The sequence below is a fragment of the Coffea arabica genome, chromosome 8c, assembly GCF_036785885.1.
Source record: "Coffea arabica cultivar ET-39 chromosome 8c, Coffea Arabica ET-39 HiFi, whole genome shotgun sequence".
In the NCBI taxonomy this organism is placed as follows: Eukaryota; Viridiplantae; Streptophyta; class Magnoliopsida; order Gentianales; family Rubiaceae; genus Coffea; species Coffea arabica.
Genome location: NC_092325.1, coordinates 43,145,161 through 43,160,441, shown reverse-complemented (window position 1 = coordinate 43,160,441; position 15,281 = coordinate 43,145,161). Strand labels below are relative to the sequence as shown.

Sequence of the window (15,281 nt, the reverse complement as noted above, 5' to 3'; positions counted from 1 at the left end):
AAATGTTCTACTTCCATGGAGGTCCGGTTACACTTTTTTTCTTTCTTGAGAGGACCTTGATTGTTTCAAACTGGGATGTTATTTGGTCGTGATAAAATGTGAGCACCTGATTGTTTTAAACTGGGAAGTGATCTTCGCAAGAAACAAGCAATCATCTTCCTATTCTTTTCAACATTTTAGGTGACATTTCACATCTTACGTAATAATTAATACTCCACCATTAGAGTTTTTCTTGAAGAGGGGAATGCAGAATGCCAGTCTGAGCGTCAATCGTGACAAAACAAAACTCCTGTGGGACTAATTAATAATGAGGACTCCTAGTTAGTTATTCAGGGCAATGAATTGATTTAAGCCCCTAAGAAGATTCAAGGTTGCAAATCCTCTACATTGTTATTGATCGACTCAAGATGGGATGGGACCTAAGGTTCACTTAATAGACAAAAAGAGGCGAGGCCATTCCTGCCATCCAACATTATCTGACCAGGGGGCGAAAAGAAGAGGAACCTCCTCCAAGGAAAATGACAACGCCCGCCCCGGTTTCATTACGTGTGCAATTGACAAATTTGACCAGCGAAAAAGAAGATGACCCAATTCCTATACTCGAAATAGACTGCTGGCCTGTGAGGCAGTGAAACACAGACACCTGGTCATCCATACCAGGCAGAAAGAGTATCTAGCAAGTCCTCTATGAGGAAAGAGGCCATCAGCCATCTAAACAAGTGCTCGGTCTTGTGCCAAATCGCATCTAGAAAGAAAACGAAAATCAGTATACGTCTTCACCTGCGATTAGCCAGAACTGGTGAGATGAGAATGGCTAAAGCATTAATAGGGAAGAAATTTGTGCATGTGCACAGGATGATCTTTCATTTGACAATTCTGGTATGCCACGCCAACATAAAGTCAGAATCGGGCTACGCTTTGAGAGTTCAAGACTGGCTGCTTATCATCAGACAGCTGTTAATAGAAGCTTCATATTTGGTCCCAATGAGGTTAACAGACGAAATACCTGCGGACAAATTTTAGGAGGCGGAAATGGATATGAATAGAACAGCAGCAATGCTACAATCAGGCCCTACACTCAAATGTCGACAAGCAGTTTTTACCTTGTTAGAAGTTAGACTCAAGTATACAGCATCTCAAAAGTTTCCCAAATTACAACCTTTGAGCAACATGCCAAAATAGCTGGCTGTTAAGTGTTTCTAATCAAGCAAACTTGCTAGTTATCAAGAACAGCTTCATAGTCTATCTCCGTCAATCCAGTTTCAACAACTGTTTGTCAGAGATACGCAAGTACAAAGGATGCACGGTTAAACCTGAACAAGATTAATGGTCAAACAAGGGAAGCACACATAAAAAATCACTGTGAGAATCCCAAAGTTCATGAGCAACAAATAAAGGTATCCTCTAGAATTATACTAGAGTATTTGAAAATGATGATAAAATGAAAAGGCTGATATATAGAAAAACCAGTGCAACTGTATATCACCAATTCGAAAAGTGAAGAAATCCATGCACCAATCTGGCCAATTAAACAAGTTGACTGCCCAACAACTGAAACTTCATCCAGACAATCAAATAAAAGAGTGAAACAGCATTTTTTGCTAAAAATTTTCCATGCAAATGGTTTAGTAGAACATTCAATTGTTTTCTAATAAAGTTTAATAAATATCAATTAACTGTCTAATTAAGAAAATATTTTTCTAATTGAAACTACATCAAGATAGTGAAAACAGTGCTCGGCACAAATAAAATCCTCATATATCATCAGTCAAGAACTGTACATATCTACCCACAAATCGAATAACCAAAAAACATAAATATGGTAAAACAATAAGAAGGCCAATGCTGCTCTACGGATACAGATCAAGAATGCCTTGCCATCAAATGCAGGACAATCAACAGCTCCATCCATTTAGCAACTTCACAATCGAACACGATGCAGTTACTGAATAAGATCTTCCAAAGGGCAACGATTCTTATTCCAAAGGGCAACAATCATCCAAGTTCTAGTGAGCTAAACTTGAAGAAAACAAGTCTCTCATATGACCTGAACTGGTTTCTGAGAGATCACCAAGCACTTGGTTTCTGAGAGATCACCAAGCACTTTTTTTCTTCGATCCATAATAACCAACATACCACTTAACAAACTTCTTCAACCCGGCCTCCAAATCCGTAGTAGGCTTATAACCAAGCTCCTTGTGAGCCAAACTAATGTTGGCATGAGTAAAAGGCACATCTCCATTCCTTGGCATTTGAATCACCTTCTTCTTAGCCTTCACCCTCAACAACTTCTCCAATATACTCACAAGCCTCCCAATTGGCACCGGGGTCGTATTCCCCAAATTATAGATCCTAAACTGTGCAGCACCTCTTTTCTTCCCCCCACTCCCGGTACTCTTTTTTGCCGTATCCAACGCAGCCAAACAACCCTTCACCACATCATCAATGTAAGTAAAATCCCTTGCTACAGTCCCATGATCAACCCCCTCATAGATTTTAATCTCTTTTCCTCTCAATATATCCTTGGTAAAGAAATAATACGCCATATCAGGCCTACCCCACGGTCCATAAACCGTAAAAAACCTTAACCCGGTTAAGGAAAGTCCATAAATATGATTATATGTATGTGCTATTTCTTCACCAGCCTTTTTTGTGGCTGCATACAAACTTGCTGGCTGGTCAGTTCGATCTTTTTCCGAAAAGGGCACCTTAGAATTTAATCCATAAACAGAACTAGACGAAGCCCAAACAACAGAAGGCTGTGGATTTGCAGCTTTACATATTTCTAGTAAATTCACAAAACCATCCACGTTACTATGAATATAGGACATGGGATTTTTCATAGCATACCGTACCCCGGCTTGAGCGGCCAAATGCATCACGTGCGTAAATTTCACCGTCTCGAAGAGTTTCCGAAGCAATGCGGCGTCGTTTATGTCACCTTCAACAACAAAAATTCCCGACTTTTCTAGGAGGGAATTTCGGGCCTTCTTAAGCCCGGTTTCATAGTAAGAGTTGAAGTTGTCCACCCCAACGACGCCGTCTCCACGCTTTTTGAGGGCAAGGGAGACATGGGCTCCGACGAAACCAACCGCACCGGTGACTAGAACGGAGAGGCCCGACTTGGAAGCCGGACGGGCCGAGGCCCATGCCCGATTCTCCCAGTTCGGGCCGAGACTGGGTCCAACCACTGCAGCAGTATGGAGACTCCGGCGCTTGCCTCCATTGACAGAGGCGTTCGAGGCGGTGCTAGTGGCAGACGGCGGAGACAAGAAAAGGAACAGCAGAATAAGGAAGAGGAAAATAAATGACCAAAGAGTGCGCCTTGGGAGAAGTGCAGAATGAAGCCTTAAACGATGAAAAGTGGAGTGATACGGCGACGTTTTGTCCGGTTTGCACTTCCCCGGCGTAGAGGGTATGGCATCAAGGTGGGACAGAATCGGCTTCAATTGGGTCATCTGTATTTCTTCACTTAAAACACTTCCGCAAAAAAAAACACAATAAAATTTTTTTTTGGGGCTAAACTGATGAAAAAACTAGTTTTTTGAACAGATATTTGGGGTAAATTTTGGGATTGCAGATGATTCAATGCTTCATCTTCTGGTGAAGGCCTGGAGGGGGGAAGAAGTGATACAGGAGGAAAGGAGCACAGTGGGGCCGGGGGGGGGGGCTGCGAATCTGCGATGACTGGGTTGGAGTTGGAGAGGCTGGTGGAAAAAGCAACAAAGCGAGACTACTTTAATCTTTCCAAACTTCAAGAAAAGGCAAGACATCTCGTCCAATTTTATGTACAAGTATACATCCATTTTTTTCCTTTTTTTTTTAAGGCACAAGTTACGAGTATACCAAGTATACATACATTTCTAACATAAAATGTACATCCAATATAGTAAAAAGGTAATTGTACAATGAATTACATCTAATATATATAGTAAAAAGGTGATTGTACAATGAATTACGAATCCTAATTTTTGTGGACTTTTCGGTCTTCACCTCAACTAACCAAAAATAGATGGATTTGACTCTTTCTTTTCTAACCAAAAATACATGGATTGTCTTTTTTTTTTTTTTCCCTTTCCTTTGTGATGAAAAAAGAAATTTTATTAGATGGATTGGGCTCTTATCCGTCCGTATTGTAGTGTGAATAATTATGAACACCAACAAGTTTAAGATCTTGTAATATTAATTACAAGCTCGAAGATAATTTTGCATGCAACAAAAGCCACTGAGCTATGATTACAATGTAAAGAATTTTTTACACTGAATATGTAACAAAAAAAAAATTAGTAACCAATATGAAATTGAGCTAATTATTTATAATTCATTTGAATTGTATTTTTAAGAAATTTTATTAAAAATATATATATTATAACGATTTGATATATATAAAAAAATTGATTAAAAAATATGTTTAAAAAAAGGTAAAATTTTCGTACATAAAATCACGTTCCAAGCAAGGTCAGCTGCATTAGTTCAACTTGGTGACATTTGGGAGCAATTGCATTCCAGTTCAATGTAATGTACGGAGTTTTTGTGAGTGTGGTGATGATGGGATACTTTGGATAGGGCTGTTCATAGTGTCATAAATCAATCAATACTGGCAGTGGTGCTGTCATTGGTGTGCATATTTTTGTCGCGTTTACTGCAATCGACGAAGTGTATAATTTGGTCATTATCATGACAACCAATGCAATGCATTAAATTAGCCACCACGCAGTCGTTGACATGTCCCGCAGGGCAATGCATCTGCATTACTTCGTAATCCTGTACCTCCTCCAATTATACACACAATCAAATTTTTGAACCAAAACTGCTTTTCCATAATCTAAAAAGGAAAAATAACCAATATGAAAAGTTTCCGGGGTAGATTCTCTTTTTCTTTTTGGAAATGTCAAAAGCATACTTTTCTCTCCCCCTTTTTTTTTTTTTCCCTTTGTTTTTTTCCCCTTCCCATTTCATTTCGTGAAAGAGACTTGCTTGCTAACGATTAAAACCAAGTGGAATGGATGATTTTCATCGAAAATCCTATCGAGAAGGCTCACCCTTCATTTTCTATTTATCGGCAATTTTTGCAATTTACACTAGTACTACCACTTTTGGTTTTCTTGAGAGAATTGACAAGCGATGTTACACTTATGCATGTATATATCACTCTTTATTTTCTCTTGCCGATTAAGGGCTAATAATGCAGGATTTTAAAGAAGATTGGCTCCATAAACTTCGTTTCTGCTTTTATTGCTTTCTATAAATTTTCCCATGAGCCATAAATCTTACTTTCAATATGATATTCTTTTCTTTTTTGAACAGATCAAATAAGTGAAACAATTATTGGACATGGGTGGAACTTTCATTGGCACTATACAAGTTTCCGAGCCATAAAATCAACCGAATCAAGATGCAAACTGATAGGTACATGAAGAGAAGAAACGCCGGAGTGAATCATGATTAAAACTTGCTAGCGATTGCCTTGAGCAAGTACCAGTTGGTCATCACTGAGAGCTTTAAGGCTCTTATTATTAGGTGTAAATCAAGGGTCGAATCCCTTGACTTACATTCTAATTTAAGATTTTCTGAAAATTTTACAGCGGATGCAAAGAAACCCGTTTGATTCGATGGAGGTTCATATATCCATCCGATTCCGTGGATATTCAATCCCTTCTGGTTCTCCATTGATTTCCTCGGCCCCATCCCTTCATCTCAGCGTGGAGTATGAGTAGATGTATATAGCATTTATCGTGTCAAAAAAAAAAAAAAGATTGCCTTGAGCAAGTACTGATATGTTCCTGAAATAATAATGGTACATGTCCTCAAGAATGTGTAAATGTTTCTCGTAAAAGAAACTATTTTGTTAATTGATGTTTATGGCACGAGTGCATTTTTTTCTTAAAGGAAGAAGAAAAGGGGGAAAAAAATAGTATGATTGCATTTGTGGGCTTTACAAATACATAAATACTACATTAATACATTATACATGCACCCATGCTCGGGAGCTTGGTGCATGTGCCATTGTCAAATACTCATACAACAAAACCTAGGAACCTAAAAGGAAAACAAAAGAATTATTAGTTGTCGTACAGTTGTGTTTGGATTGTATTTTTCATGATTTTTCATGAAAAAATTACTATATCGATTTGATGTATGTGAGGGAAAAAGGTAATAGGGAAATGTGATCACGGAAAGTAACGTAATTTTTTGACGGAAAACAGCAATCCAAACAACTAAATTTATGAAATGATGCGTAGAAATACTTAAAATTGATTATGTCACCTAAAATTTCTTTTTTTTTTTTAGCAAAAAATACCGTAAATCATAAATGGGTTTTAATTATCTATTATGCTCCATTGTAGACAAACACACACCATCTTGCTAATCAAAATACATTCCTTTGGTTTTGTCAGCCACATTTGCGATCTTTGCTGAGGTAATTTTTTGTGTCGTCAGTTTTGTTTCGAATTTATGATGTTATACTTTGATGTTGTCAAGAAAATTTGACATAGTCCATCTATCACTTGTATACAAGTTCAAACATAAGAGATAGTCAAAGATATTTAGGATGGCCATATATATCTTGCCTCAGGCTTGAGGAAATTCTGCTCATTTCATGGATCCGTTTCAAGAAGAAAGAAAAAGTAGACAGCCTCCACCGCTATCCAGAAATTGAGATGAATTTTTTGTTGATAATAACTTGAGAAGAAGCATAATTCTTCAAATAAAAAGCAGAAGAAACGTTCTGAAGTTTTCTTTCCCGTGGGCAGTGATTTTAGTACTTGTGAAATGATTCGACACAAACAAATTGTAAAAAAAAAAAAAAAAAAAAGCCACAATCACAATTTTCAAGTTTTGCACTAAATTAAGTGTCCAAAGTGTTGTGGATGTGACTTCTATGCTAGGTCCTTAAACTTTAGTTATTTATAAATTTAAATGTTAATATTGTTCAATATGATCCAAACCATAGCTCACTGTGAAATTTAAATGACAAAAAACAATGCCTGATTGTGTGGATTATTTTGGCACAGATTTGGAAAGCAATTTTCAAAACAAAAATTGCTACGTTCTCCATTAACACATTTTCCAATCACCTTTTCACCTCACATATATCAAAGCGTCGCAATAATTTTGCTATAAAAAATGCAATCCAAACATGAATATATATATATATATATGTGTGTGTGTGTGTGTGTGTGTCTGTGCGCGCGCGCATGCGTGTGTGTGACTCTTTTCGTGTAATCCGGATAATATGCTAAGAATCAGGTCAGATTTTGGGTGAAGATTGAGATATGCGACCGCACACAAGTAAAATAATTTGAAATTATACATTATAATTGAATTTTAAAGCAAAACAAGGTAAATATTTCTTATTTTAAATGGGTACAAATTTGTTCTGACGTCTGTACTCAGTTGCATCTAAAAGTAGGAAAAAACATCCATCCCCTCCAAGATTGATGAGAAGGAAGGAAAAAATAAATAAAAATCTCCAACAATGGGAAACAAAACAAAATAGGCCGTATTTTTTTTTTCTATCTTCAAATTTTAGATGTCAATTTTATTTGGTAGTGAATTTGTACTTATGGTATTCAAATCATTAACACAAAAGATTATGGAGGTTGAATTTAATTACAAATTATTCAATTTGGATGAAAGCTGAAAAGTTCTTTTATGTTATTAAAAATTGCATATAACCATTTTCCTACTACAAACTCCAAAATTATTCAAGTTTTTTTTTTAAACAGAATTATTCGAGTTTGACAAAATTTTCTACCTTTTCTCATGGATTTTTCATTTTTTTTCCTTTGATTTTTGCTCCTTGAAATTCGAAAAATCAATTACTTTCTAATTGACAGATGCCTTGCCATGCTTGCGCAAAGGAGTTTCAAATGCAGAAATAAAGTATGTCGTCTCCTTAATTATTACAAGTTTTTTGCTACGACAAAGCCAGGAAAGAATTATGCTGCGAGCAAACAAGTGGAATAAAAATATCCATTTTTTGTGAATGATTACAAGACGCTTGAAGAAAGCTACTTGGCAATAATTCTTCAATAAAATTCTTAGCCATCACCCTATTTGCACAAACTTGCTGAGTTTTTATACTCAGGAGAGTAACTGAGGAACCACAAGCTATTTGAATAAGTTGTTGTAGACCTCGTCCAACTAAAACAGCCTTGGTTATGAAGCAGAAGGCATTGGTCCACTTGACCTGTTATAATACCCTATTTGTCGCTCTCTCTTGCTCCATATTCTTTTTTAGGTTTGGTATCGAATTACGTAATAGGATGCTATCTAGTTATATTATTTTTGTTACCTGTTACAAACAGTCCATTTCATCTCCTCCGTTGGGTGAGATGTTATTGCCGCGGACATTTTGTGTAATAAGCATCATCTGTTTGTTGTTCGTTCCAAAACAGAGTAAAGGGCCATTTTCATTGATGGAAGGATTGACTTCTCATCATATAAACTCATTAGACTCTCTTCTTTAACCAGAGAAAGAAAGACAGAAATGGAACCTCCATCCTGTTCCCGTTTCTCCATTATCCTCATCGTTCTCTTCTTCATATCTGCAACGTCCATATTGGTACAAAACAATCAGTTCAGGATTCCTGGGATGCCCCAAGGTCACATATTGGTGCAATTCTAGTAATAGGAAAGCAAAGTTGAGCTCAGTCCTGGAGACTCCAATCCCCAAACCCAACCACTTGGCTGCTGACACTCCTTCACACCCACAGGACCCCTTAACTGTTCAAGAAATCCTTCAACGGGGTGGTCCGAGACATCCTCTAATCCTATGAACCATTTACATCATTCTTTCCGTCGGTTCATTCTCTACCCCTTGACGAACCTGAAAAAGCCCAAGTCTTGGAATGGGGAAAAGGCCATTCCCTCCCACCAAGGAAAGCTTCTGCAACTGCAATACTGAATGGTGAAGTTCATTTACTCATTGTGGACTTAAACTTGGGCCAAATCACAAGTCATGTAAAAAATCCAGGATCAGGGTATCCAATGCTGTCCATGGACGACATAAAGGTTGCTCTGCAAATTACATCAACTAGTGAAGAGTTCAACAAGTCCATCATGGCTCGAGGATTGAAGTTTCCGGATCTTACTTGCGTCCCACCTTCCCCTTGGATGGTTTGGCCCTGAAGAAGAAGGGAGGCGTATCGCGAAGGTTGAATGTTTTGTTAACCAGGGCACGCCCAATTTCTACATGAGGCCAGTTGAAGGGTTGGTCGTAATTGTGGACATTGACAACCGAAATATTTTAAGAGTCTTGGATCCGGGCGGGGGAATTCCAGTGCCTAAAGCTGAGAACACTGATTATCGGCATCAGGCACAAAACAAGCCTTCAAAAATGCAGCCAGTCAATCCAATTTCAATAGAACAGCCTCAAGGGCCAAGCTTTACCGTTGAGGATGGACACATTGTCAGATGGGCCAATTGGATTTTCCACCTTAAGGCAGACCAGCGAGCTGGGATGGTGATCTCTAAAGCCATGGTTCAAGATTCTGAGACTGGTGCATTCAGGAGTGTGGTGTGATGTACAAGGGATTTGCTTCAGAACTATTTGTGCCACATATGGACTGCAGTCAAAATTGGTACTTCAAGTCGTTCATGGATGCTGGGGAATTTGGTCTAGGTGCGATGGCCTTAGCACTTGTGCCACTCAACGATTGTCCTAGGTACTCATACTATATGGATGGCGTATTTGTTTATGCTGATGGTAGACCGTATATTCAGCCCAACATGATTTGCATTTTCGAGAAATATGCAGGTGATATCGGTTGGCGGCATTCAGAGCTCCCGGGCAACGGTTTTGAGGTATGAGTTACCATAATTGTTATCCTATGGCACATGAATGGTTATTCTTGTTAGGAAAAAGATCAATACTTCATTCATTTAAATCAGCAGATACAGCGTTAACCGAAAAGGACGGAAAATTGTCCGGAGTTTATTTCTGAAGTAACCTTCTTTGGAAAAAAATTTTCCAGTAGGTTTAATCTTTTTTTTTTATGCCATGTAAGCTCCCATTTAAATGGAGGAAGACCACATTTAAATGAATTGTAGTAATCTTACTCAGGTCATACTCGAAGTTCAAACACCAAAAAACCAAATCCAAAGCAAAAATAGGTAACAAACATAAGATTCCACATTTGATTAATGATAAGATATTATAGTTAACAAATATTTTATATTTTAAGCTTTTCAATCATCCAAGTTCCTTTATATCAAAACCAATAGGATTCGATATTGGGTTTTTAGAAATAATATTATCATGTTACTCCAAAGAATTTGGGATCCTAAATTTTGATTGATCTCCCCGTCCCCTCTTCGCTTTTTAAATCCTACCATTCCCCCCCTCCCCCCACTATTTTTTTTTTAAGAAAAAGTGTTACTAATAAAAAATGAAAAAGAAGTACTATAATCATTTTATAATATTTTAGTAATAATCAAATATAGAGTCTTTTCCTATGTTTATTGCCTTGGTTTTTTTTATTTTTCATCCTTAAATTTTGCTTTTTGCATTTGCATTTCGAATGCGAATGTTAAAACCAATAATCACGAGGTAGAAAAAGGTGAATACTATTACAACAAAGGATAATTACGAAAACCCCTTCCAAGATTTCTGATAATTTCATGTTGCACACCTTTACATTCAAATATTATACTTATCACGCTTTTTTAAGATATAATAATCTTCCCAAACTTCATAAAATATTCTAGTGACAATTTTTTGAAAAAGGGAAAAAGGTAATGAAATGCTTGTCAAACTTGAAAAATGTATCACTAAGAATCTACCCATCACCAAATACTGTATCACCCCATGCTATTTCTTTCTTACAGTTTCAATCCACCTTTTTTCCCCTATTCAAGTTTTCTTATCCTTTCCATAATCCAAATCTCCATGTCTCAAAAATTTCAGTGTTAATCGTGCTTTTTAATTGATTCATCTCTCATTCTTTCGATTTGTCCTCATTTTTTCACTGACCAAAGTTTAATAAACAATTGCAAACACAAATATACAGTTGTAACTTTGGCCAAAGGAATATAGAGAAAATGATTTAGGCCTAAGGTGAAACTATTTAAGACTAGGAGAAAAACAAGAATGTATTCATTGAATAATTTGATTTAAATACTATAAAAACTCCTTAAGCAAAATTCGAGTTATTAGTATGATTTTTTCCCTTACATCAGCCAAATAAAACCCACAACTACTATTCAGAAAATGTATGCATAATTTTTTAGAGGTGAAGGGAGCTAAATGTAAATGTCATAAATCTTAGAGGAGGTTTGTGAAATTATCCCTCAAAACAAGGAGGAGGTTGTAGCTCTCACGACATTTAAGATAGAAGTTTACCTGGCATAAGAGATATTAAAAGGTAATAATTTGTGAAAGAGCAACTGTAAATATTTTTTCTAAAGAAGGTTACTTTGGAAATAAACTCAAGCTATCCTACCATACAAATCTCTGATCTAAGTTAGCTGCTAGTTTGGCTAACATATCAGCAGGTTTGTTCCCATGAATACACACACCATAACTAGTAACGCTGGAAGACAAATATCCAAAGAATAGGCAAAAAGGTGGGAAGATGACATTAGTAAACTATAAATTTACTACTGTGTGAAAAATTTCCCATGTGAATAGACTAAATTTTGACCATGAGTAAAAACTGCATGTAACCCGAGTGTCAGTTTTAGGAATATTCGAAACCTATATTCTCATTCAGCCCCTTGACTTGGATAATTTGTACATGAAGGCGTCAATATTGTATAACTGCAAAATGTTGATATCGGTAGCCGTGAAGTAGATGAAGTAATTTGATTCTAACTTTCGAGCAGATAAGAGAAGCAAGGCCGAAGATAACTCTTGTAGCTAGAATGGCAGCATCAGTTGGAAACTATGATTACATATTCGACTGGGAGTTTCAAATGGATGGTTTAATCCGAGTCCAGGTGAGCTTGTCAGGAATGCTAATGGTGAAAGGAACTCCATACGAAAATCCCAATCAAGTGCCATCAAATGTAGAAATGTCCACTCCTCTAGTATCAGAAAACGTACTTGGTGTTGTGCATGATCATTTCATTACTTTTCATTTGGACATGGACATTGATGGCTCAAACAATTCTTTCGTCAACATTAATCTTGTCAAGGAAGAGAATCTGGGGGGACAATCTCCTAGAAAGAGTATCTTGAAGGCCAAAAGACAAGTAGCCAAAAATGAGGAAGATGCAAGAATAAAGCTTAAGCTCTACGATCCTTTCGAGTTTCATTTCATTAACCCTTCCCGGTTTTCTAGATTAGGTAATCCAACAGGGTACAAACTGGTTCCTCGTGCCACTGCAGCCAGTTTGCTAGATCTTGATGATCCCCCACAATTGCGAGCTGCTTTCACCAACAATGAGGTACCAGTAATTGGATTGTGTCGCCAATTAATAATCATATATATTTGATCACGAGTATTAAAATCTTTCTGGAAATATTAGGTCATCGCGAGTTTCGATTCAAATGTTATTTTGTAATGATAGATTTGGGTGACTCCCTATAACCGATCAGAACAATGGGCTGGTGGGTTTCTAGTGTATCAAAGCAAGGGGGAAGATACACTTGCTGTCTGGTCTGACAGGTATATACTTTACCTGGGATCTGCTTCAGTTCAATTTTTCTTCAAAGGAATAAAAAACAATCGAATTTTGAACTCCAAATATACGGTGATAGCACTGTAAACTCCAACAAGAATTTCTGGGCATCCATTCATTGACTTCTTTAATATGTTGGTACTTACTTTTTCTTGATTCTCTTTTAAATGTCAAACAGGAATCGTCCAATTGAGAACAAGGATATTGTGCTGTGGTACACACTGGGATTTCATCACGTACCATGCCAGGAGGACTTTCCTGTGATGCCTACAGTGTCTTCTAGCTTTGATCTAAAGCCTGTCAATTTTTTCGAAACCAATCCTATTCTTGGAGTAATGCCCAATTTCGAGAAGGACCCGCCAATTTGTTGGGCCTCAACTTCTCAGTGGCCATCAACTCAACAACTCAATCCTCCTTTTTGTATTGAGTATGCATAGGGCTGCAAACGAATCGAACTGCTTACGCTCGCTTGAGTCGAGTTCGAGCCGACTCGAGTCAAACTCGAGCTAAGAATATTAAGTTCGTTAACTCGCGAGCCGATTCGCGAGATTGAGTATATATATATATTTTTTATTTTTATTTTTATTTAATAATAAAATTACATATATTATATATATATTTTTTATTTTTATAGTAAAATTACGTATATATTCTTAATATTTTATTATTTATTCAGAAAAAAATATTATTTTATTTATTTTTTAAAAATAAAATATTTATTTTTTATTTTTTTTCGAGCTCGAGCTCTGTTCGACTTGATTCGAGTCGAGCTCGAGCTCGAGTTCGAGTTTGGTAAAATTTAATCAAAACTCGGCTCGATTAGCTCAAAACTCGACTCGATTCGGTTCGTTTGCAGCCCTAAGTATGCATATCATGATGTTGTAACTTTGACAGTATCGCCTGAGAAAAGCCACGCTAAATGGGCAATTCCTCGCTACTCAACATTTGCTAGCAAATTGCTAACATAATTTCCGGGGGAATCAATTAGTTTTTTTTTTTCAAACGATAACACTCTCATTAAAACAATTCAAAGTTACAAAGCTGGAGTACGTGCTCCTGCATCTTTACTAGCTAAACTACTTAGCCAGTCAGGAAATGATTCCTGCCACACATTCTCATCTACCAAGTGTAAGGCAAATTTAGCCAAATGGTGAGCTACAGAGTTCTCTCCCCTTCTGATAAAGGAGAAGGAACATTCAACGAAGTCTATCCTGAGCTTTAAAATATCAAACAGAATGACTCCCACACTTAGAAAATAGGCGTCATACCATTAGGTCCAGGTGCCTTATTTGGATGAAGGGAGAATACACAGTTTTCCTGACTTCCTCTTCAGAAACAAGTCTCACTAGTCTTTGATTCATCTGCCTTGTAATTATTTAAGGAATTCCTTCCAAAATAGTATCAAAATGCTAAGGATTAAAAGAAGTGAACAGGCCCCTAAAATACCCCTCTATCTCCTCCTCAATATCCTCCCCAGATTTACACCAATCCCCACCACTCTTCTACAAAGCTGAGATAGTATTCCTCCTTTTCCTACCCTCCACAATGGCATGAAAATATTTAGTATTTTTATCCCCCTCTTTTAACCAACAACTCCTAGCCTTCTGCCTCCAGAATACCTCCTCCTTTCTATAAGTCTCAGCCAATTTTCATCTCAGTTCTCTTCTCCTCTCTCCCATATCAATCTTGCCACTCCTTTGTAGCTCCCTTAGTTCCTGTTTTATACTCTGGATTTGTCTCTTAGCATTATTATTGTGCTGTCTATTCTAGTCCAGAAGAGCCATTCTACACTTCTTTATTTTTAGCAGGAGTCTATAACCTCTTGAACCAATTTGTTGTTTGCTCCAAGCTCTACTAACTACCTTTCATACATCTGAATTTTTAAGCCAATTTCTATCAAAATAGAACCTCCTCTTCCATTTCCTACCCCCTGGCTTAGTATCAAGCAATAACATGCAATGATCAGAGGCCTTATTTTGGATATGTATACACTTTGTCTTTCTGTAGTCCTCTCTCCATCCTCTAGTGACCATAATTCTGTCCAGTTTTTCTTTAATCTCCCCTTCATCCTCCCAGTTGTTACACCAAGTCGACAGAATACCCTCAAAACCTATATCTATCAACTTATTCACTTTAATGAAACTCCTGAACTTCCTAAAACTATTCTCAGGCCTCCACCCCACTTTTCATCATTATTGACAATATCATGCATATCCCCTGCAATCACCCAGTTTTTTCCCCGTAAAGCCTTTCTTTCAGTGATGATGTTCCATTGTTACTCTCTAATTGCCTCTACACTACTGGTATATACACAGATGAGCCACCACTTAGACTCATCCCTAGTACCTTCAATCTACAATTCTATCAAAAAATCAGTAAACAGCACCCTATTAACAGCTAGTTCTTTCTTCTACATGACAGCCAGTCCTCCTGACCTACCAATAGGCTCCGCTACAAATAGTTTATCATACCGCAGCTTCATCTTAACTTTATTCATGAAACATTTCTTATTCTTAGTTTCTGACAAGCATATCACCTCTGGGGAATGGAGATTTGCAATCTCCTTTAGTTGGAAAACTGTCAAGGGGCTCCCAGCACCTCGACAGTTTCACATCAGAGCCTTCATAAAGACTTTGGAGCCCCATTTAGGTCGA

The 15,281-nt window shown here is 37.3% G+C and overlaps 2 protein-coding genes across 2 annotated transcripts; one reads left to right on the top strand and one right to left on the bottom strand.

The window, feature by feature from the left end:
- Window positions 1–1,736: 1,736 nt before the first annotated feature.
- Window positions 1,737–3,733, bottom strand: LOC140013651 (UDP-glucuronate 4-epimerase 3-like). The gene has a single exon (XM_072063247.1). It carries the CDS (start codon window positions 3,456–3,458, stop codon window positions 2,094–2,096), a length of 1,365 nt encoding a protein of 454 aa, XP_071919348.1. The 5' UTR covers window positions 3,459–3,733; the 3' UTR covers window positions 1,737–2,093.
- A 4,328-nt stretch (window positions 3,734–8,061) lies between these two features.
- On the top strand, window positions 8,062–13,607 carry LOC113704982 (amine oxidase [copper-containing] gamma 1). Its single transcript, XM_072063246.1, is given in 6 exon segments — window positions 8,062–9,108; window positions 9,110–9,523; window positions 9,526–9,810; window positions 11,830–12,393; window positions 12,517–12,614; window positions 12,806–13,607. Coding segments are annotated over 6 exon segments (1,734 nt in total). The 5' UTR covers window positions 8,062–8,994; the 3' UTR covers window positions 13,065–13,607.
- Window positions 13,608–15,281: the final 1,674 nt, after the last annotated feature.